General features: G+C 39.6%; 2 protein-coding genes and 1 pseudogene across 2 annotated transcripts; all 3 read left to right on the forward strand.

Moving 5' to 3' along the window:
- Positions 1–5598: 5598 nt before the first annotated feature.
- On the forward strand, positions 5599–6748 carry LOC143336696 (trace amine-associated receptor 1-like; annotated as a pseudogene).
- An 803-nt stretch (positions 6749–7551) lies between these two features.
- LOC143336698 (trace amine-associated receptor 1-like) lies at positions 7552–11018 on the forward strand. The gene is made up of 2 exons (XM_076756979.1): positions 7552–7572; positions 9975–11018. The coding sequence occupies exons 1-2, from the start codon at positions 7552–7554 to the stop codon at positions 11016–11018; spliced, it is 1065 nt and encodes a 354-aa protein (XP_076613094.1).
- Positions 11019–19584: 8566 nt separating this feature from the next.
- On the forward strand, positions 19585–20502 carry LOC143336448 (trace amine-associated receptor 1-like). The gene has a single exon (XM_076756642.1). The coding sequence runs from the start codon at positions 19585–19587 to the stop codon at positions 20500–20502; it is 918 nt and encodes a 305-aa protein (XP_076612757.1).
- Positions 20503–21785: the final 1283 nt, after the last annotated feature.

The raw sequence follows: 21785 nt of genomic DNA on the forward strand, positions 1-21785 counted from the left end.
GATGTCAATGGATTTAAGAAAAAGATGAAAGTTTCATCATTCAAAGTGATATGAAATAAATAAGAGTAAATGCAAAGTACTAAATAAGACTTGTGCATGAACGCTAATATCTAAATCAGTACTTTCACCAGCAAGTTGTGCATTGTTCACAACACTATGAATGTTACACTAAAGAAGGATAACTTCTCTGTTTCACTGTACAAAAACAACTTCAGTAAAAAGTGTCTGTCTTGGTTCATCCTGACTGCTTATTGTATTCATGATTAGAAAACATGTTTATTAATATTCACTTCAATATTCTTCATATATCTCATATCTTCATATATTCAAAATGTCCACTTTCATTGCCTTTCACAATTATCAGTTGTCAGCTGCCACTGACTTTTACATATCTGGCCTCTGGTGTGGTATAAACAACTAATCAAAGCACCTTCTGAACCACACATTGCCTAAAATATCTTTAATCTTTCTTTTTAAAGTAGGAAAAACACATTTGTGTGCACTCTATCACTGTTAATCACTGAAAATTCAAATGTGTACCTCATAAACTGTTGTTTACTTTCCAAATGAATTCTGAATTGTGAAGTTAAAAGAATTAGCTGCTGTTAGTGATTAATATTAATATTGACTGGAAAGACAGTTACAATAATTAAATATTTATTGACTAGAGATGGAAAAACTGTTTGTCCATGATGTCACCCATAAGATTCTCAAGAGTCTTTGTGAAGCTCAGGCTCTGGATGTCGCTGTCTTGGCAATGCTTGACTGGCGAATCCAAAAATGTGTTGGAAGGTCAGTGGAGCTGAGGCAGGCATGGTTGCTGAAATACACACATCTACCTCGAAGCTACCAAGGTAGCTAAGGCTAAGACACTAGGTCATAAGCTACTCTCTGTTGCTAGCCGTCTTACCCGGTGGCCTTCCAGTTGGTACGCAGTCTCCCAGCTTACGTTACTTGAGGTAAATTAACCTGAAACTTCTCAACAAAACTTTAAATACTGATTAATTTGTTATTGAGTGTATACTACACAAAATTAAAAGTGCTTCAATATTTGTTAGATATAAAATGGTGGTAATTTGCAAGACTAGAAATTTTTCCACTGTTACTTAATAAATGTCTTACAAACAATTTGAAGCCATCAATTAAAGTGAATTTAAATTTTCACATAATTTTAGTTATGAGTCATTTAGTTGGATCTCACTTATGCTTTTAATAAGTTAGCATTAATAAGCTAAGTTACAATGTGATGGTATCTCATGTATTTATAATTTTTATTATTATTATTATTATTAAATTGTACCAAACAAGAAATTAGAAAATCTGCTTCAGCATCCACTGAGGCGCATAGTGAGCAGAGGTCGGCAACTTTCTGCAGAGTCAATCGCTGCTGAAATCCAAACTTCATGTGGCCCTCAGATTAGCTCAATAACAGTGCGTAGAGAGCTTCATGGAATGGCTTTCAATGGCCGAGCAGCTGCATCCAAGCCATACATCACCAGGTGCAATGCAAAGCGGATGGAGTGGTGTAAAGCAGGCCGCCACTGGACTCTAAAGCAGTGGAGACACGTTCTCTGGACTGATGAATTGCGCTTCACCATCTGGCAATCTGATGAATGAGTCTTGGTTTGGCGTTTGCCAGGAGAACGGTACTTGTCTGACTGCATTTTGCCAAGTGTAAAGTTTGCTGGAGGGGGTATTATGGTGTGGGGTTGTTTTTCAGGTGCTGGGCTTGGCCCCTCATTTCCAGTGTAAGGAACTCTGAATGCTTCAGGATACCAAGAGATTTTGGACAAGTCCATGCTCCCAACTTTGTGGGAACAGTTTGGGGATGGCCCCTTCCTGTTCCAACATGACTGTGCACCAGTACACAAAGCAAGGTCCATAAAGACATGGATGAGAGAGTTTGGTGTGGATGAACTTGACTGGCCTGCACAGAGTCCTGACCTCAACCCGATAGAACACCTTTGGGATGAATTACAGCAGAGACTGAGAGCCATGCCTTCTCGTTTAACATAAGTGTGTGACTTCACAAATGTGCTTCTGGTAGAATTGGAAGCTGTTATAGCCGCAAAGGGTGGACCGACGTCATATTAAACCCTATGGATTAACAATGGGATGTCACTTAAGTTCATACGGGAATCAAGGCAGGTGAGCCAGTACTTTTGGCAATATAGTGTATGTTTACAGACTGTCATCTAAATTTTGAGGTATTGCTACCTTTTTCCGTATTGTCAACATAAAAACTACTGGTCCAGCCATTTTGAGTTAATTTCATATTTTTCATGATGTGACTCTGGAGCTGGGGAAGCCACATCAGGGTGCTGCATGTCACTGTCTGTTGCTTTGACTGTGATGGACTGTAGAGGAAAGGTCTTCCGCCCTTCTTTTCCCACTCCCCACAAGGAAGAGCCCGAAGTCACAATGATGAAGGAGGACCTGCACCAGCTTGACCTTGGCATGAAGATAATGTTTTCTTAAGATTGATAAAGCAAGGAAATTTGTCAACAGTGTTATGGCTACATTTGTTCATATCTTAAATGGTGCCACAATTAAGCATCCTCACAATACACATGATGAACAGTAACCTATGTTGATTCTACTGGACACACCGTGCCGACCCATTCTGGAGTTCACTGATGGTGCCTCGATCCTTCTTCACTTACAAGGGGCCGGGCAGGGGTGCCCTGTAGTTTGCTACATAGAACATTGCCAACGCTAACATCAACAACAACAATTTCCCCCCGGTGATCAATAAAGTATTTCTGATTCTGATTCTGATTCTGATAGCTAAGATAACCTGTTCTGATGATGTCAATGTTCTTAATGTTTTTTCTGTTCTTGTCTTTCTCTGATTGTTTTGTCAGTGTATTGACTTTTTGTCTCAACACACTAACTAACAAAAAGAAATAAATCAAACCATAGACATGATAGTCCTGAGCAATTTTTGGAAGATGGAGTTTATTCAGCACCAAGGAGAAATTATATGGGCAGTTTACTGCTTCCAGTTGGCAGTGTCACTGCTTTTGAATTTGGACTTCAGGAGCCATTTTCTTAGGCCTGAACATAGCATGACTAAATAAAGAGATTGAACATAGGACAAATATTTCACACAATGTCTTACTGGGCTGAATCATGTCTTGTGTGACTGGGCTGGGGCAAGAAGAGTGTCTGGGTCACAGGGTCAACGGGTTCATGGCAATGGCTCTCATCTCATCCTGAGGGGAATGTCAGTGCCCAGGTTTGTGATTGATAAACCAATATATCTTGAGTTGCAAAGGTAATGAATCTGTCAGACTTGTTTGTTCCTGATGGCCTCTGTTCCCCTGCGATGATGGCCCTCAACACAAAAACACACTGGTTTCAACATAAGCCCAATAATGCACAGCACCACTGTCACACAGAACATGTCACTGACATGTTGTGGCACAATTTCCTTTTAGTCAGGTGATTTTCTGCCTTGACTGCAGTTACGTGTTAAATTGTCAAAAGAGTACAATTTTAGCTAAGACAGATTAAAATTCTGGCACATCTTCATCTACTTCCAAGGTGCATAGACGACAGAAAAAGTCTCAAGAAGTCAAAACTTCAAAAACAGCTCTTTGTTTTGCTTTTTTTAAAGAGTGAGCTAATGGTACCACTCCAAGAATCACTACCTTAACATGGCAACGGATTTCTGCATCCCTGTGATGCTGGGACCTGTGTTGTCGGGAGCAATAGTTCTTGGCAGGGTCTCCCAAGATAAATTAGTCCCAGAGGTGGGTGACTGACTAACAGTGATTCACAGATCTCACATGAATTGGCCGAGCACAAACAGCAGCATCTCGGGCCGGACAGGGAAAGAGAAGCCAGATCTGGAAGGGAAACTCACCAGGGAGCTTCTAGTGGCTGGACCTTGACCCATGAGGGCTGGTTGAGCAATGCCTGAACAAACAACATGGCAAAAGCAAGCTGACCCTTTGTATCGCAGACTGGTTTTAGATTGAACATAAAAACAGGGATTGAAAATGAACGGAAAATAAGATGGAGAACAAATCCCACTTGAGTATAATAGTAAAAATAAGGATGTAAAGAGAAGCATCAAAGCTCTTTACACTCTTCCTATCCCTTTACTACTGTGGCAGCCGGCAATTTGAGAGTTAATAGGCAATCAACCCTTATCTCATGATTCTCCCATATTTTACTCTTCTCTCCCATTGTCCTACTGTTTAAATGTTATTTTCCTGTGAATCTCAGCCTCACTGGTCCACTTCCTCACTACAGGTTTGCAGTGCTTTAGTTTCTGCCAGTACGCAGGAATCAGGTGGACCATGAAGTGGTCAGAGTGGCCCAGTGCAGCACGGAGGACAGCGTGACAAGTATCCCTTACTGTGGTGTAACAGTGATCCAGAATATTCTCCTCTCTGGTCAGATATTTAATAAACTGTCTGTATTTAGGGAGCTCATGGAATGAGGTTACCTTTGTTAAAGTCACCAAGGACAATAACTAAAGAGCGGTCTGCTCCACACACAGTATCTGGTCGGCGAGCACGCGCTCGGGTAAATGAGGGGAAAACTGAGCAACAGGCAACTGGTAGAGCATAGAGCGCTAAAGAAAAGAGAAGCGAGAATCTACAGTACACAGGCAGGAAGTAAACTGCTTTACAGAGCAGTTAAAAGGAGCTTTCCTGCTCCTCTCTCTCACAAATGTCCACATCCCGAATCAGATAGATCAGGTGAATTATAAGCTCATATATGATTTCGTAGCAAACTAGCAGCAAATTGTCTTAACCAACTGCTTCACATGCAAAGCAATGGGTATATGTTCACAGCTACGTGAAAAAAACACACTTCATTTTTTTTATTTCACACTACAACATTTAGTCACAGTATGGAGCCTCTTGTAGATTACAGAAGTCCAAACCCGAAGGTGGACTGGTCATCAGCCACAAGTTATGGACATCAATGCGCTCATACAGTATTAATGTTAACTTGACTCTTCTTCTGCCTCCTCCTAATTAGATTGTCTGCTAGGTTAGGATATTCCAATTAAAGTAAAGAAAAACAAAGGTTAACATATTTAATTCTCATATTAAATTGCGCGCACACACACACACACACACACACACACACACACACACATATATATGGATATTACAGTGTTTGTACTAGTTCACAATAGAAAAAATATACAACTCAGTAAAAATTGTGACATATTGCACACATATTGTTTTGTGATATTGTAATGGGAAAACAACATCAACACAGTGGTACATTAAACAGTTAAGTTAATCAGCCATGAGAACATTTTATACATATTTGCACATTTTAAACATATATTTATATGCTTTTTAGCAGAAAGTACTGTATTTGTACAGATTTGCAAAGGTGACGTTTTTTAATGAAGAAGATTTTCATTCTACTTCATGGACCTGGATGAAGACCTGGATGACCTCCCATTGTCATGGGAGATTAAACACGCAGGAGTTGTATGACTCATCATATTGTCTGACGTTAAATGCCACTCCCTTGACCATAATATCCAAGTGAGACCACAATAAAAACTTTGAATCCGAACATACTTCTCAGTAGCACGGAGACCGAGGGCTCCCATCAGGACAGATGCGCAAATCAAACAGGTATGCTATGAAACATACAGAGCACTAAAAGTAACTGAAAACCTCTCTCTACAGAAACCTTGATCCTGTTAATTTACTTGATTTAAGGCACGACTGCAAATGTTACCTCACTGTTCATGGTCATTTATACAGGGAACCTAACTTTTTTTGTCCACAGATCTCAAGATGTTTTTGAAGACAAACATCTCTGTAACAAATCAGAAAATGTATTTGGCGTGACAACAGTGACCACCACCACATATTTATTATGTGTTTTCATTGGCTCTTTATCAGTTCTGATCATGTTTGGAAATCTTCTTCTCATAATCTCTATTGCTTACTTCAAACAGCTTCACACTCCTACAAACTACCTCATCCTCTCTCTGGCTGTGGCTGACCTGCTTGTCGGGCTTTTCGTTTTGCCTTTTAGCGCATTACTATCTGTGAGCTCTTGTTGGTATCTTCAAGATGTACTCTGTAAAGTACGAAGTAGCTTTGACCTCTTTGTGTGTACAGCTTCTATTTTGAACTTGTGTTTCATTTCTGTTGACAGATATTATGCTGTGTGTCAGCCTCTGAGGTATAGAACTAAAATAAATGTCCATGTTATTGTGATCATGATCCTGGTGAGCTGGACTGTCCCTGCGCTAAATGGAATAAGCATCATGATATTGGGAGTGAACCAAGAACAATCTGACAGAACATGTGTTTTATTTCAAAATATACGTCTTGCAATTATAGGAATTGGTTTGGGTTTTTATCTCCCAGCAATCATAATGTCCACCATCTACCTAAAGATTCTGATGGTGGCACAGAGACAGGCATACAGCATTCAGAAAACAACCTGTCAGAGCACAAAGTCTGGAGCAACTGTCAGTAAGATGGAGAGAAAGGCCACAAAAACTCTGGCTATTGTTATGGGAGTGTTTCTCCTCTGTTGGACTCCTTTCTTTCTTTGTATGACCTTTAATCCTTTGCTTAATTATACAATACCAGTCCCAATGATTGCAGCATTTAAGTGGCTCGGATGGTCAAATTCAATGCTCAATCCATTGGTCTATGCTTTCTTTTACAGCTGGTTTCGATCAGCTTTCAGAATGATCATTTCTGGGGAAATATTTCAAGGTGATTTCACTAATTCTAAGCTCTTTTGACTCATTATTTGAAATGCTGTTATGTCAGTGATTCATTCAACACACTGAAGATGAATCTCCTGTCCATTGCATGTCATATATTTACATACACATTGTCACTGTACTCTGCATAAACCTGTACATCTTTATGTTGAACCAGTGCACTGATAACCCTTTGAACAGTGTGTCGACTCATTGTGTATGTATGTTAATAAACGTAGGATCCATATATCTCAATGAGTGGCTCTTTTGCTCTATATATTCAGTTATTACTGTTCTGTATTCTCTGCATTGAATGCGAGAACACATTTTTGTCTGTGTGAAAATTTATAGTCCTTTTCAAAGTCTTGATCTTTGCTTCCCTTGCTACAGCACACAAAGCTTTAAACAGACCTGTAAGGAAATAATGAACGGTGAAATGATCTGTCTCTTACAGCAGTTTTCATTCAGGGCTTCCAGTATTTGAACTGGCTGCAGATGTCAATGGACTTACGAAAAGATGAAAGTTTCATCATTCAAAGTGACATGAAATAAATAAGAGTAAATGCAAAGTACTAAATAAGACTTGTGCATGAACATTAATGTCTAAATCAGTACTTTCACCAGCAAGTTGTGCATTGTTCACAACACTATGCAGTGACTCAGACCTGACAAACAGGGGACAGACAGACAGACAGACAGGAGACAAAGGAGAGGCATAACACTGGAGGTCAATGGGGGAAAAGAGGACAGAAGTCAGATCTCCATACGTTGTGTCAACCACCAAAATATTCATTGGTGTTTATGCAGGATGTCTCAGTTGATCAGACTTGGTGTCACGAGATATGACGGCCCTTATCAGCATGGTAACTTTCTGGACTCAGAAGTGACAACAGGGTTAAACACTGACAATGTTTCAGTATTAGAATGACCGATTTCTGACCATCACTGTGTTTTCTGTTGCCAACCTAATCTCAACAAAGAGTAAAGGGGATTTTTTGGTTCAAGAGATTCCTTGATTGCAAGGCTGTAGCGAAGTTCTGCAACATTAGGAAATCATCTGAGTCACACAGCTATGGCTGTTCTTTAAATGACATGGTTGAACACTTCAACAATACCATGCCATCTGCCTTAAATACTGTTGCTCCACTACAGGATAAGAGAATCTGTTGAACAGCTGAAACAAAAGTGGGCTCACAGTTCACTGATATTCGCTATTAAACCATGACTGTAACAAAGCAATACATTTGGCAAGAAAGGATTACTTTTATAAGATTATTACAGGAAATGCTGGAACAATAGTGGAGAGTATTATTCCCCTCTATTGAGCAGCTACTCAGCACCGCCCCCACCCGTCCACAGTTCTCTGCATCATATTGTAAAGAGTTTACATCATTCTTCAGTAACAAAATAACCTCAATTAGAGCCAGCATTGCTGTTGATGTGAACACAGATGACCTCAACAAACCCTGTTGTAAATGTAACATTCGGAAATTTCACCTGCATTACATTGACTGAGCTCTGCAAGACTGTCACTGATTCGATCTCATCCACTTCATGTCCCTACAGCACTTTTAAAGCAGGTGATTGACAGTGTTTCAAGTTGTGTCCTGAAGATTATAAATACATCTGTACAATCAGGTATCTTCCCCAATGTGTTTAAAACAGCTGTGTAAAACTATTACTAAAGAAACCCAACCTCGATGGTCATGCGCTTAGCAAGTACAGGCCGATATCAAACCTTCCATTCATCAGTAAGATACTGGAAAGAGTTTCAGTGCAAATTTACTTGTTTTGTAAAATAACATCTTGGAGATATTTCAGTCTTCAGAATATACCCCTCAGAATAAACCTCAGACTGAACACTGATGAAAATAAGGTCTCAGTTCTTGTCCTCTTAGACCGAAGAGCAGCATTTGATACGATTGACCAGTACATCTTACTCAATTGTCTTGAACAGTTGGTTGGGCTTTTTGACTGTGTTAAACTGGTTTCAATTACACATCAAAGGGAGAAAGTCTCGTCAGTCTTGGAGATGACATCTGTTTAGGCATTGCACAAGGCAGCTGCCTTGGTCCATTACTATTCTCATTATAGATGCCACCACATGGCCACATCATTAGAGAGCACAATGTATGTTTCCATAGTTGCAGATGACACACAACTGTACATCTCTGCCAAACCAAATAACAATGCAGCTGTTTAAAAATCTGAGGAAATTAACTCCATGGATTAAATCTGACGTTACAAGTCTTGGTGCTCTGCTAGACTTAGATGAGATTCAAGTCCCACATCAACAGGGTGACAAAAACTTCGGTTTTGCACCTTATAAACATAACTAAAGTAGGACCATTTCTAAATGAAAAAAGATGCCAAACAACTGATTCATGCTTTTATCTCAAGCGAACTCGATTACTCTAACAAAAGGATTGCTTCACGAAAAAAGCCACTGAAAGACTCCTGGCAACATCACAAAATCTTGGATCCAGCTATTGGACAGTGTTCAGCATCAGCACAACACCAGGCTCTGCCAAGTCTAGAGGAGGTGTACTCTGCATTCACATTAATGACTCTTGGTGCTCAAACACAGTCAAAGTAATTGGACCATGTTTCCCGGATGTTGAGTTTTTGATGTTGAGATGTCGATCATATTATCTGCCCAGAGAATTCACCAGTGTTTTTGTTGCTTTTTGCATTGCTCTACATGCAATTTTAAAAAAAATGCACTGCAGGAAGTGTACTGTATGAGGTCATCAACAGTCACATGACAAAACAGCAAGATGTTTTTTATTGTGCCTATAATTAAAAAGAACCTCAGAGCTGTTGAACGTAAATTCCATCAGCGTGTCCAATACCCACCAGGGGAAGCAATACCCTGGACCATGTTTACAAGGTAGAAGGTTAATTTATTTATCATCCTACAACACAGGGCTGTACAGTGAAATACAAGGTGAAGCTACAGTAATTAATTTAAAAGAGTCAACTTAAAATTGTGTATTTGTATGGGAGATTAAACACATGCACCAGGAGTTGTATGATAACTCATCATACTGACCAACATAAAATGCCACTCCCTTGAACATAATATGCAAATGAGCCCACGATAATAAATGTAATCCATGTGTACTCAGCGGCACAGAGACCAAAGACTGTTAGAACTACAGATGCACAAGCCAGGATCAATAGACGTGGTATTAAACATACAGAGCACTGAGATTGACTTCAGATGTCTGTCTACTGCAAACTGGTTATGTTTTCTTGATTTAAGACCTGTTTTTACAAATGTTACATGAGCATTAATGACCATCTAAGCATGGAACCTAAATTCTTTGTTAACAGGTCTGATGATGTTGTTGAGGACAAACATCTCTGTAATGAATCAGCAAAAGTGTCTGACTTAACAGCTGTCACCTTTTCATATTTATTATGTGTTTTCATTGGCTTCTTATCTGTTCTTATAATGTGTGGAAACCTTCTTGTGATAACCTCCATTGTTTACTTCAAACAGCTCCACACTCTGACAAACTACCTCATCCTCTCTTTGGCTGTGGCTGACCTGCTTGTTGGCGTATTTGTGTTGCCTTTTAGTGCAATTCTGGCTGTAAGCTCATGTTCGTATCTTCAAGATTTACTCTGTAAGATCCGAGGTGGCTTTGACCTCTTTCTGTGTGTATCATCTATTTTGAACTTGTGTTTCATTTCTGTTGACAGATATTATGCTGTGTGTCAGCCTCTGAGGTATAGAACTAAAATAAATGTCCATGTTATTGTGATCATGATCCTGGGGACCTGGACTTTTTCGGCTCTACTTGGAATTGTCGTCACAACTTGGGGAGTGAACCATGGACAATCTAACAGGAAGTGTGTTTTATTTCAAAATACAATTCCAGTAATCATTGCAACAGTTTTTGGATTTTACTTCCCAGCAACAATAATGTTTAGTATTTACCTAAAGATTCTGATGGTGGCACAGAGACAGGCATACAGCATTCAGAAAACAACCTGTCAGAGCACAAAGGCTGGAGCAACTGTCAGTAAGATGGAGAGAAAGGCCACCAAAACTCTGGCTATTGTGATGGGAATTTTTTTCATCTGTTGGACTCCTTTCGCTCTTTCTTTGACCTTTAACCCTTTGAGTAATAATACAATACCAGTCCCTGTAATTACAGCATTTAAGTGGCTCGGATGGTCAAATTCAATGCTTAATCCATTGGTCTATGCTTTCTTTTACAGCTGGTTTCGATCAGCTTTCAGAATGATCATTTCTGGGAAAATATTTCAAGGTGATTTCTCTAATTCTAAGCTCTTTTGACTCATTATTTGAAGTGCTGTCATGGCAGTGATTCGTTCGACACTGAAGATGAATCTCATGTCCACTGCATGTCATATATTTACAAACACATTCTCACCGTACTGTGCATAAATATGTACATTTGTATGTTGAACACAATGCAGTGATAACGCTTTGAACAGTGTGTCAACTTGTGTATGTCTGTTAATAAATGTAGGATCCATATATCTGATTTTGTGTCTTATTTACTCCATAAATTCAGTTATTACTGTTCTGTATTCTGTGTGTTGAATGTGGGAACACATCTCTGAATTTTTGTCTGTGTGAATATTTATAGTCCTTTTCAAAGTCTTGATCTTTGCTTCCCTTGCTACAGCACACAAACCTTTAACAGACCTGTAAGGAAATAATGAACGGTGAAATGATCTGTCTCTTACAGCAGTTTTCACTCAGGGCCTCCATTATTTGATCTGGCTGCAGATGTCAATGGATTTAAGAAAAAGATGAAAGTTTCATCATTCAAAGTGATATGAAACAAATCAGAGTAACTGCAAAGTATTGAATAAGACTTGTGCATGAACGTTATTCTCTAAATCAGTACTTTCACCAGCAAGTTGTGCATTGTTCACAACACTATGAATGTTACACTGTAGAAGGATAACTTCTCTGTTTCACTGTACAAAACCAACTTCAGTAAAAAGTTTCTGTCTTGGTTCATCCTGACCGCTTATTGTATTCATGATTAGAAAATATGTTTATTAATATTTACTTCAATGTTCTTCATATATCTCATATCACAACTAATCAAAGCAACTTCTGAAGCACATATTGCCTAACATATCTTTAATCTTTCTTTTTAATGTAGGAAAGACACATTTGTGTGCACTCTATCACTGTTCATCACTGAAAATTTAAATGTGTACCTCATAAACTGTTGTTTACTTTCCAAATGAATTTTATATTGTGAAGTTAAAAGATTTAGCTGCTGTTAGTAATTAGTATTAATATTGATTAGAAAGAAAGATTAAATATTTATTGACAAGAGATGGAAAAACCATCTCTCCATGATGTCACCCATAAGATTCTCAAGAGTCGTTGTGAAGCCCAGGCTCTGGATGTCGCTGTCTTGGCGGTGCTTGACTCTAATAAACTCCTGGCGAATCCAAAAATGGGTTGGAAGGTCGTTGGAGCTGAGCCAGGCATGGTTGAAGAGCACCACCGAAGGTCCCCATCATCCACTGTGGCGCCAACAGCATGGGGGAGGTCACAGTGATGAAGGAGGACCTGCACTAGCTTGACCTCTGGTACCTTGGCATGAAGATAATGTTTTCTTAAGATCGATAAAGCAAGGAAATTTGTCAACAGTGTTATGGCTACATTTGTTCATATCTTAATGGTGCCACAATTAAGCATCCTCACAATAGACATGATGAACAGTAACCTATGTTGATTCTCCTGGACTCACCGTGCCGACCCATTCTGGAGTTCACTGATGGTGCCTCGATTTCTCTTCTCTTACAGGGTACAGTGCAGGGATGCCATGTAGTTTGCTACGTAACGCCAATGCCAACATCAAACAGCTGGGGGGGGGGTTACAGATACAGCGCACGCGCACACACACACACAGAGCACACACAGAGGCGCAACAGACAAAATGCTGGAAAGGTGAGAAAATGAGTGACAGCAGGAAATGCAGTAAAATTTGATATAAAGTATGTTTTGTACATTAGTAATTAATTTTACACATAGTTTTACATTATTTTGGTAATAAATAAATTTAAGCTACAAAAAATCTGAAGAGCCAACCGGCTCTCTTAAAAGAGCCAGAATTCCCATCACTATTTCTCTGATTGTTTTGTCAGTGCATTGACTTTTTGTCTCAACAAACTAAATGAATGTAGCAGTATAGAGGTCTGCGGGTTTCCATGCCTAATTGGCAACACGGGAGGCACACTGACCTATAAAAGGGGCAATTCCCACCAGCTAGTTCTCTCTCACTGCTTCCCAAGTGACGATGTCACTTCCAGGCCGGACCTTTTGCTTGGGACAGAGGGGCTGACTTAATGACTCCAGACTCCAGGGTGTGTGTGCCACCTAAATGGCCTGCTCTGGTAGACGCCGGTAGCTGCGCAGTACACTCTCTCCTTCTTCCTCCAGTGTGTCATGCCTCGCCGACCGACGCTAACTGATTCCACTGCCAGCAGAGCGTGAGTGAGGACTGACTGTCAAGAGTGTCTGGATGCTTGCATTTTTGGTTGGGTTTCCCCGCAACAATCAGTAGCCCAGGTGCCGTTGTTGGCAACAATTCAGACAGTGTAAAATTTAACCAGATTTACAAAATCCCTCCGATACCAACCGACCCCTCTCGCGTCGCCACATAACAAAAAGAAATAAGTTAAACAATAGGCATGATAGTCCTGAGCTATTTCTCAACACCAAGGAGAAATTATATGTTTTTAAGTACTTTAGCTAACTGACTTCAAGACCACTTCCAAAGGCAGTTTACTGCTTCCAGTTGGCAGTGTCACTGCTTTTGAATTTGGACTTCAGGAGCCATTTTCTTTGGCCTGAACATAGCATGAATAATAAAGAGATTGAACATAGGATAAATATTTCACACAATGTCTTACTGGGCTGAATCATGTCTTGCGTGACTGGGCTGGGGCAAGAAGAGTGTCTGGGTCACAGGGTCAACGGGTTCATGGCAATGGCTCTCATCTCATCCTGAGGGGAATGTCAGTGCCCAGGTTTGTGATTGATAAACCAATATATCTTGAGTTGCAATGGCAATGAATCTGTCAGACTTGTTTGTTCCTGATGGCCTCTGTTCCCCTGCGATGATGGCCCTCAACACAAAAACACACTGGTTTCAACATAAGCCCAATAATGCACAACACCACTGTCACACAGAACATGTCACTGACATGTAGCATAATTTCCTTATAGTCAGGTGATTTTCTGTCTTGACTGCAGTTACGTGTTAAATTGTCAAAATGAGTACAATTTTAGCTAAGACAGATTAAAATTCTGGCACATCTTCATCTACTTCCAAGGTGCATAGACAACCGAAAAAGTCTCAAAAGGTCAAAACTCCAACAACAGCTCTTTGTTTTGCTTTTTTTAAAGAGTGAGCTAATGGTACCACTCCAGCAATCACTGCCTTAACATGGCAACGGATTTCTGCATCCCTGTGATGTTGGGACCTGTGTTGTCGGGAGCAATAGTTCTTGGCAGGGTCTCCCAAGATAAATTAGTCCCAGAGGTGGGTGACTGACTAACAGTGATTCACAGATCTCACATGAATTGACCGAGCACAAACAGCAGCATCTTGGGCAGGACAGGGAAAGAGAAGCCAGATCTGGAAGGGAAACTCACCAGGGAGCTTCTAGTGGCTGGACCTTGACCCATGAGGGCTGGTTGAGCAATGCCTGAACAAACAACATGGCAAAAGCAAGGACGTAGGCATGCTGATTGAACATAACAGGAATTGAAAGATGAAGATGGAGAACAAACCCACTTGATTATAATAGTAAAAATAAGGATGGAAAGAGAAGCATCAAAGGTCTTTACACTCTTCCTATCCCTTTACTACTGTGGCAGCCAGCAATTTGAGAGTTAGTAGGCAATCAACCCTTATCTCATGATTCTCCCATATTTTACTCTTCTCTCCCATTGTCCTCCTGTTTAAATGTTATTTTCCTGTGAACCTCCTTTTTAAAAAGTAATAAAAAGTTGACAAAAGGCATAGTCCCTTATTTGATGTGTTTAGAAATTCCCCTGAAATACAGCAGGTGGTAGCATGTATGTATGTAGAATAGTAACTGTAACGAGGAGTCAGTCCCTGAAATGGCACCCACGAATAAAAAGAATGTAAAAAAGAAGAATGATGAGCATGAAACCTCCTCCCAAGTAACCTGAAAAGCATAGGGTGAAGGTGAACTGGAATGACCTTACTGAGGCCCCTGTGCACAAGCTCTTTAACTTCCACCTACAGTAGAATTTCTTATGCATTCACCAAACAATATCAATGTCTCTCAATCACTTTAAGGGCTCTATTTTCGTCCCAGCCACTGGCGGAGCGCAGGGTGCACACCCCGCGCAGTGGTATTTTTGTGAAGCACAGGCGAGCACGCAGCGCACTTGGTATTTTGGTAAACCGAGGCGCACAGAGGTACGCCAGGATGGGCGTTGCGGTGCAGCATGGGGAGGTGTCGGCAGGATCAGCTGGCGGATTTGGATTTTCGGTCCATTTCGCTCCACGCCGACGGCATAAAAGTGCGCTGAAAGCTCGCTACTCCAGACCAGGTCAACTTTGTGCGCCAGCGGTGCGCCTTTGGGCTAGTGGATTTTTGTAAACCGGCGGAGTCGGGCGCCCACGTCACCAATACCTCACAGGCAGGTTTCCACATTGTCTGGCATTTCACTGCGATCAATAATTAACAACAGCCACGATTCAATGCAACTATCTGAGTCAGCACATACAGTCAGACCTAAAAAAACGTAAGTGATGATCGTTGTCCGCTATTACCCACGTCATTTCATTCTAAATACAAATGTTATCATTATAATGCTTAACGTTATCTACAAAGATTGAGTACATCACTGCTTTGAGGAGGAGGAGGCCGAGGATTTACCATTGATCGAAGGACCTCATATTTAGACATGAGTGAGCAGGAGTGCAGGTGGGCCATGAGAATAACGCCTTCAACACTGTAAGCTATGCAATTTTCTTTAATCATCTACTCTTTTGCACGTCACAGGAACAAATTACATCTGCCAAGGGAGGTCTTCGACGTGGTAGCGTACATCGTGGCCTCCGATGCGCACCCCAGCTGCGCTCTCCCGGCTGCAGGCTCAGTCATCCTCGAAACTTGCCATGCGCCTCGCCAGCAGTGTTTTTAAAGGTGAGGTGAGGAGCTGCTGTGATTGGTGAAGATTGGACTCGGCTGTGTCAAACCCATTCCACGTCTTCTCCCCTCCCTCCTTCCGAGTTGCGCCGCTGGGTGGGACTGAGATGAGAAGGGGGAGTAGTTGTGCCCGCAGTGCAGTGCACAAAAATACCAAAGTCTGCGCCACCACGCCCCATCAGTGAAGTGGACCTGACTTTGCGCCGCGCCGGCGGCGCAAACGAAAATAGAGCCCTAAGTCTGATGTTGCAAAACCTGGTGCAGGCCTGAGTTGAGGTTTGGGAGCATGGAGGCCTGAAAACTGCAATGGCAGCTTGACTTGTTTACAAAAGCGTAACATAAAAATCCACAAGCAATGTAATCAGTACTCACAAATCCCGAAGATATTCAGGGGGGTAAATGGGGGGAAAACTGAGCAACAGGCAACAGGTAGAGCATAGAGCGCTAAAGAAAAGAGGAGTGAGTCTACAGTACACAGGCAGGAAGTAAACCGCTCTCCAGAGCAGTTAAAAGGAGCTTTCCTGCTCCTCTCTCTCTCTGACAGTCACAAATGTCCACATCCCGAATCAGATAGATCAGGTGAATTATAAGCTCATATATGATTTCGTAGCAAACTGGCAGCAAATTGTCTTAACCAACTGCTTCACATGCAAAGCAATGGGCATATGTTCACAGCTACTTGAAAGAAACAACACACTTCATTTTTTTAATTTTACACTACAACATTTAGTCACAGTATGGAGCCTCTTGTAGATTACAGAAGTCCAAACCCGAAGGTGGACTGATCATCAGCCACAAGTTATGGACATCAATGCGCTCATACAGCATTAATGTTAACTTGACTCTTCTTCTGGCTCCTCCTAATTAGATTGTCTGCTAGGTTAGGATATTCCAATTAAAGTAAAGAAAAACAAAGGTTAACATATTTTGCTGCTATCACTTAGGTTGTTTGGCTGATTACACGCACTAGCTCATAAGAGAAGATAAGATAAAACTTTATGAATCCAACGCCAGGCAAATTGAATTGTTACAGCCAGCAAAGTATAAAAAGAAAGCTGAAGTGAGATCAAGATAAGAAAAGGATGTAGAATAAAAAATAAAAATCAACTATATATATGTACATTGCGTATATACAAGATCATGATGATATTTTTGATGATATTTTGTTTATTTCGGTCACAAAACACCAACATCAAAATCATCCATTATGCATATACAATTTAGCCGGCACATATTATACATAATTGCAACTATGCACAAAGGCAAAAAATAAATAAAAATAAATCATTACTGTAAATTATAATTATTCATTATTTTACGTTTTAAGGCTTTCTTAAAACTCAACAGAGAACTATCTAACTTGAACTCATCACTGAGCTTATCCATATTTTAACTCCCCACACTGAAACACATTTATATTTTTCATTAGTTCTCACTGTACACATCTCAAAAGTGAATAACCCTCTTAAATTATAATTTCCTTCTCTTAATTTAAATAACTGAAGAATACAAACTGGAAGGCTGTTATTCTTTGCTCGAAAAATTAGCTTCAATGTTTTTAAAAACACAATATGTGTAAATTAAAATGTAAATTTTAATGCACCAGATCTTATAAATAGTGACTTAGTTGGTTCACAATAGCTCACTTTGTTTATTATTCTAATTACTCTTTTTTGAAGTTTTATTATAGGGTCCATGTTAGTTTTATATACATTTCCCCAAACCTCAACACAGTATGTCATATATGGTAATATAAGTGAATAGTATAGAATATGCAGACATTTCTTATTCAGTAAGTCCCTTGTTTTATAAAGAATAGTAATAGTTTTGGATATTTTACCTTTGATATATTCCATATGAGGCTTCCAACACAATTTCTGATCAATAATTACTCCCAAACTCAATTTAGTTTTAATTGTATTTCACAATTAGTCTTGGCACCACTAAACACCATAAATTTAGTTTTATTTTCATTCAATGATAACTTATTAATATCAAACCATTTTTTTAGCTGAATCAACTCTACTTCTACTGTCATTAGTACTTCTTTCAAATCCTCCCCTGAACAAAATACATTTGTGTCATCAGAAAAAATAACAATTTTTAACTTATTAGACACTGTACAAATGTCATTTAAATACAGTATAAATAACTTAGGTCCCAATACTGAACCTTGTGGAACACCACAGGTTACTCTTCTGGGGTGTGATGTAGTCATTAATTTCAATATACTGAAACCTATTACTTAAATAACTTCCATCATCAGAATACTGTTGCTCATATTAAATGCACATATAGATACTGTACAAATGACATTTAAATACAGTATAAATATTTTAGGGTGGCACGGTGGCGCAGCAGGTAGTGCATGTGCCGCACAGCAAGACGGTCACTGGTTCGATCCCCGGGTCGGGGTCAGGGCCTTTCTGTGTGAAGTTTGCATGTTCTTCCCGTGCATGCGTGGGTTCTCTCCGGGCACTCCGGCTTCCTCCCACAGACCAAAAACATGCTCATTAGGTTAATTGGTGACTCTAAATTGTGCTTAGGTGTGAGTGTGAGTGTGAATGGTTGATTGTCTGTATATGTTGCCCTGCAATTGGCTGGCGACCGGTTCAGGGTGTACCCCGCCTCTCGCCCATTGACAGCTAGGATAGGCTCCAGCCCCCCGCAACCCCGAAAGGGATAGGCGGGTATAGAAGATGAATGAATGAATAAATAATTTAGGTCCCAATACTGAACCTTGTGGAACACCACAGGTTACTCTTCTGGGATGTGATGTAGTCATTCATTTCAATATATTGAAACCTATTACTTGAATAACTTCCATCATCAGAATACTGTTGCTCACATGCGATACATATGTAGATATATAGATATTAAATATTTGTAATATATATTTGTAACTAGTTCGCACGAGAAAAAATATACAACTCAGTAAAAATTGTGCCATATTGCACACATATTGTTTTGTGATATTGTAATGGGAAAACAACATCAACACAGTGGTACATTAAAGAGTTAAGTTAATCAGTCATGAGAACATTTTATACATAATTACACATTTTAAACATATATTTATATGCTTTTTAGCAGAAAGTACTGTATTTGTACAGATTTGCAAAGGTGACTTTTTTTAATGAAGAAGATTTTCATTCTACATCATGGACCTGGATGAAGTGGATTGTCTGTAAAATTTAAAATGTATTTGATTTAAAATAATTGAAAGTTAATAATAGCTAATAATAAGAATAATTTGAAAGAGATTAAAATTGCAAATTGGTGTGGGAGATTATACACGAACATTCACAAGGAGTTGTATGACTCATCATATTGACTGACGTTAAATGCCACTCCCTTGACCATAATATCCAAATGAGACCACGATAAAAGCTTTCAATCCGAACATACTTCTCAGTAGCACGGAGACCGAGGGCTCCCATCAGGACAGATGCGCAAATCAAACAGGTATGCTATGAAACATACAGAGCACTAAAAGTAACTGAAAACCTCTCTCTGCAGAAAACTTGATTCTGTTAATTTACTTGATTTAAGGCATGACTGCAAATGTTACCTCACTGTTCATGGTCATTTATACATGGAACCTAACTTTTTTTGTCCACAGATCTCAAGATGTTTTTGAGGACAAACATCTCTGTAATAAATCAGAAAATGTATTTGGCATGAAAACATTGACTACCACCACATATTTATTATGTGTTTTCGTTGGCTCTTTATCAGTTCTGATCATGTTTGGAAATCTTCTTCTCATAATCTCTATTGCTTACTTCAAACAGCTTCACACTCCTACAAACTACCTCATCCTCTCTCTGGCTGTGGCTGACCTGCTTGTCGGGCTTTTCATTTTGCCTTTTAGCGCATTACTATCTGTGAGCTCTTGTTGGCATCTTCAAGATGTACTCTGTAAAGTACGAAGCAGCTTTGACCTCTTTTTGTGTGCATCATCTATTTTGAACTTGTGTTTCATTTCTGTTGACAGATATTATGCTGTGTGTCAGCCTCTGAGGTATAGAACTAAAATAAATGTCCATGTTATTGTGATCATGATCCTGGTGAGCTGGACTGTCCCTGCACTAAATGGAATTAGCATCATGATTTTGGGAGTGAACCAAGAACAATCTGACAGAACATGTGTTTTATTTCAAAATATACGTTTTGCAATTATAGGAATTAGTTTGAGTTTTTATCTCCCAGCAATCATAATGTCCACCATCTACCTAAAGATTCTGATGGTGGCACAGAGACAGGCATACAGCATTCAGAAAACAACCTGTCAGAGCATAAAGGCTGGAGAAACTGTCAGTAATATGGAGAGAAAGGCCACCAAAACTCTGGCTATTGTGATGGGAGTCTTTCTCCTCTGTTGGACTCCTTTCTTTCTTTGTATGACCTTTAATCCTTTGCTTAATTATACAATACCAGTCCCTATGATTGCAGCATTTAAGTGGCTCGGATGGTCAAATTCAATGCTCAATCCATTGGTCTATGCTTTCTTTTACAGCTGGTTTCGATCAGCTTTCAGAATGATCATTTCAGGGAAAATATTTCAAGGTGATTTCACTAATTCTAAGCTCTTTTGACTCATTATTTGAAGTGCTGAAATGTCAGTAAATTCATCAGTAGTTTGCCACTGCAGATTTGCATGTTGTGCACTCCATGTCATATGTATGCCTAAAACTATTGTGCATGAAGTAGAGTAAATGATAAATGTACAACTACAGTGCATAGATGTACAATACTATAATACTATGCAGTATAATACAGCGTATGTAGTAACAGTATGTATGGTAATCTCAATGTCAATGTTCCAAAAAATTTCATTGTCTGCCTCATTGCTACATGTACTTAGTTATTCACGCTGCATCTGCATGTTGAATGGAGGAGTGCATCCCTAAATGTATGTTTATGTGAACAAACCTTTAGGAATGAATGAACACTGAAATGATCTTTCTCTTCCAGTGGTTTTCAGTCATGACCTCCATCATTTATATTGCTGCAGATGGCAATGGAATTAAGAAATAGATGTAAGTTTCATCATTCTAAAGGGTAACTAAGTACTGTATAAGACTTGTGCATACATGGTAATATCTCAGTAAGTACTTTTTCCAGCAAGTTGTTCATTGTTGACAGCACTGTGAAGATAAAACTGATGGAAATCTTAAGGATAACTGCTGTAACCATGCAATAACTGTGTCACCATACAAAGACAGCTACAGTAAGTGTGACTGTTTTTTGCTGTTCATAAATGTGTCAGTGATTAGAAAATAGTAAATTTATGGATGTGCATCCTTTCCCATTTAAACACTTTTTGTGCAAGTTAATACGTTCTCATTCTATCTCTGCTTTGACACTATGGAAGATGCTGTGAAATCAAGACTTAACAGATAAAATGTCCACTTTTATGCCTTTTATTGTGTAGAATCAGAATACTTCACAATTGCTATCATGAAATGTACTTATTGTCGACAGTTGGAAAAAAAAAATAATATTTGTTTTTGCACAATTGTAAGGTCTATGGGGAGGCAAAGAGAGGGCCAAATGTAAATGTCTCTAACAATACATAATAAAAAGTGACTGTCAGTCTTCCAGCAGAAGCTTGGGGACCTTGGGCCCTCCTACCTGTTCAGATAGGCAACTACAGCTACTACTCTCTGTACTGTATTGACTCCTGAAGGTTGATGTGACAAAACGACTGGCCATGTTTCTGTGGTGAAGCAATATGGGGATTTTTGGGATGGGATATCAGTCTGTTGCATCCATGGCAGTTATGTTAGATGCATCAGCAGATGTCACAGAATGAAAAAGCTGAAAACATGGCAGACGCACAATCAACTGCATGTCTCCTGACTTCACATGAACCAGA

This window comes from Chaetodon auriga, chromosome 18 (assembly GCF_051107435.1).
Source record: "Chaetodon auriga isolate fChaAug3 chromosome 18, fChaAug3.hap1, whole genome shotgun sequence".
Lineage (NCBI taxonomy): Eukaryota > Metazoa > Chordata > Actinopteri > Chaetodontiformes > Chaetodontidae > Chaetodon > Chaetodon auriga.

Excerpts from the sequence above, each read along its gene's own strand:
- LOC143336698 (XM_076756979.1), top strand. The coding sequence starts at position 7,552 with ATGACGGCCCTTATCAGCATG. Across the intron at positions 7,573-9,974 it reads TGACGGCCCTTATCAGCATG|ACCTGTTTTTACAAATGTTA; the intron begins GTAACTTTCTGG and ends TCTTGATTTAAG.
- LOC143336448 (XM_076756642.1), top strand. The coding sequence starts at position 19,585 with ATGAAAACATTGACTACCACCACATATTTATTATGTGTTTTCGTTGGC.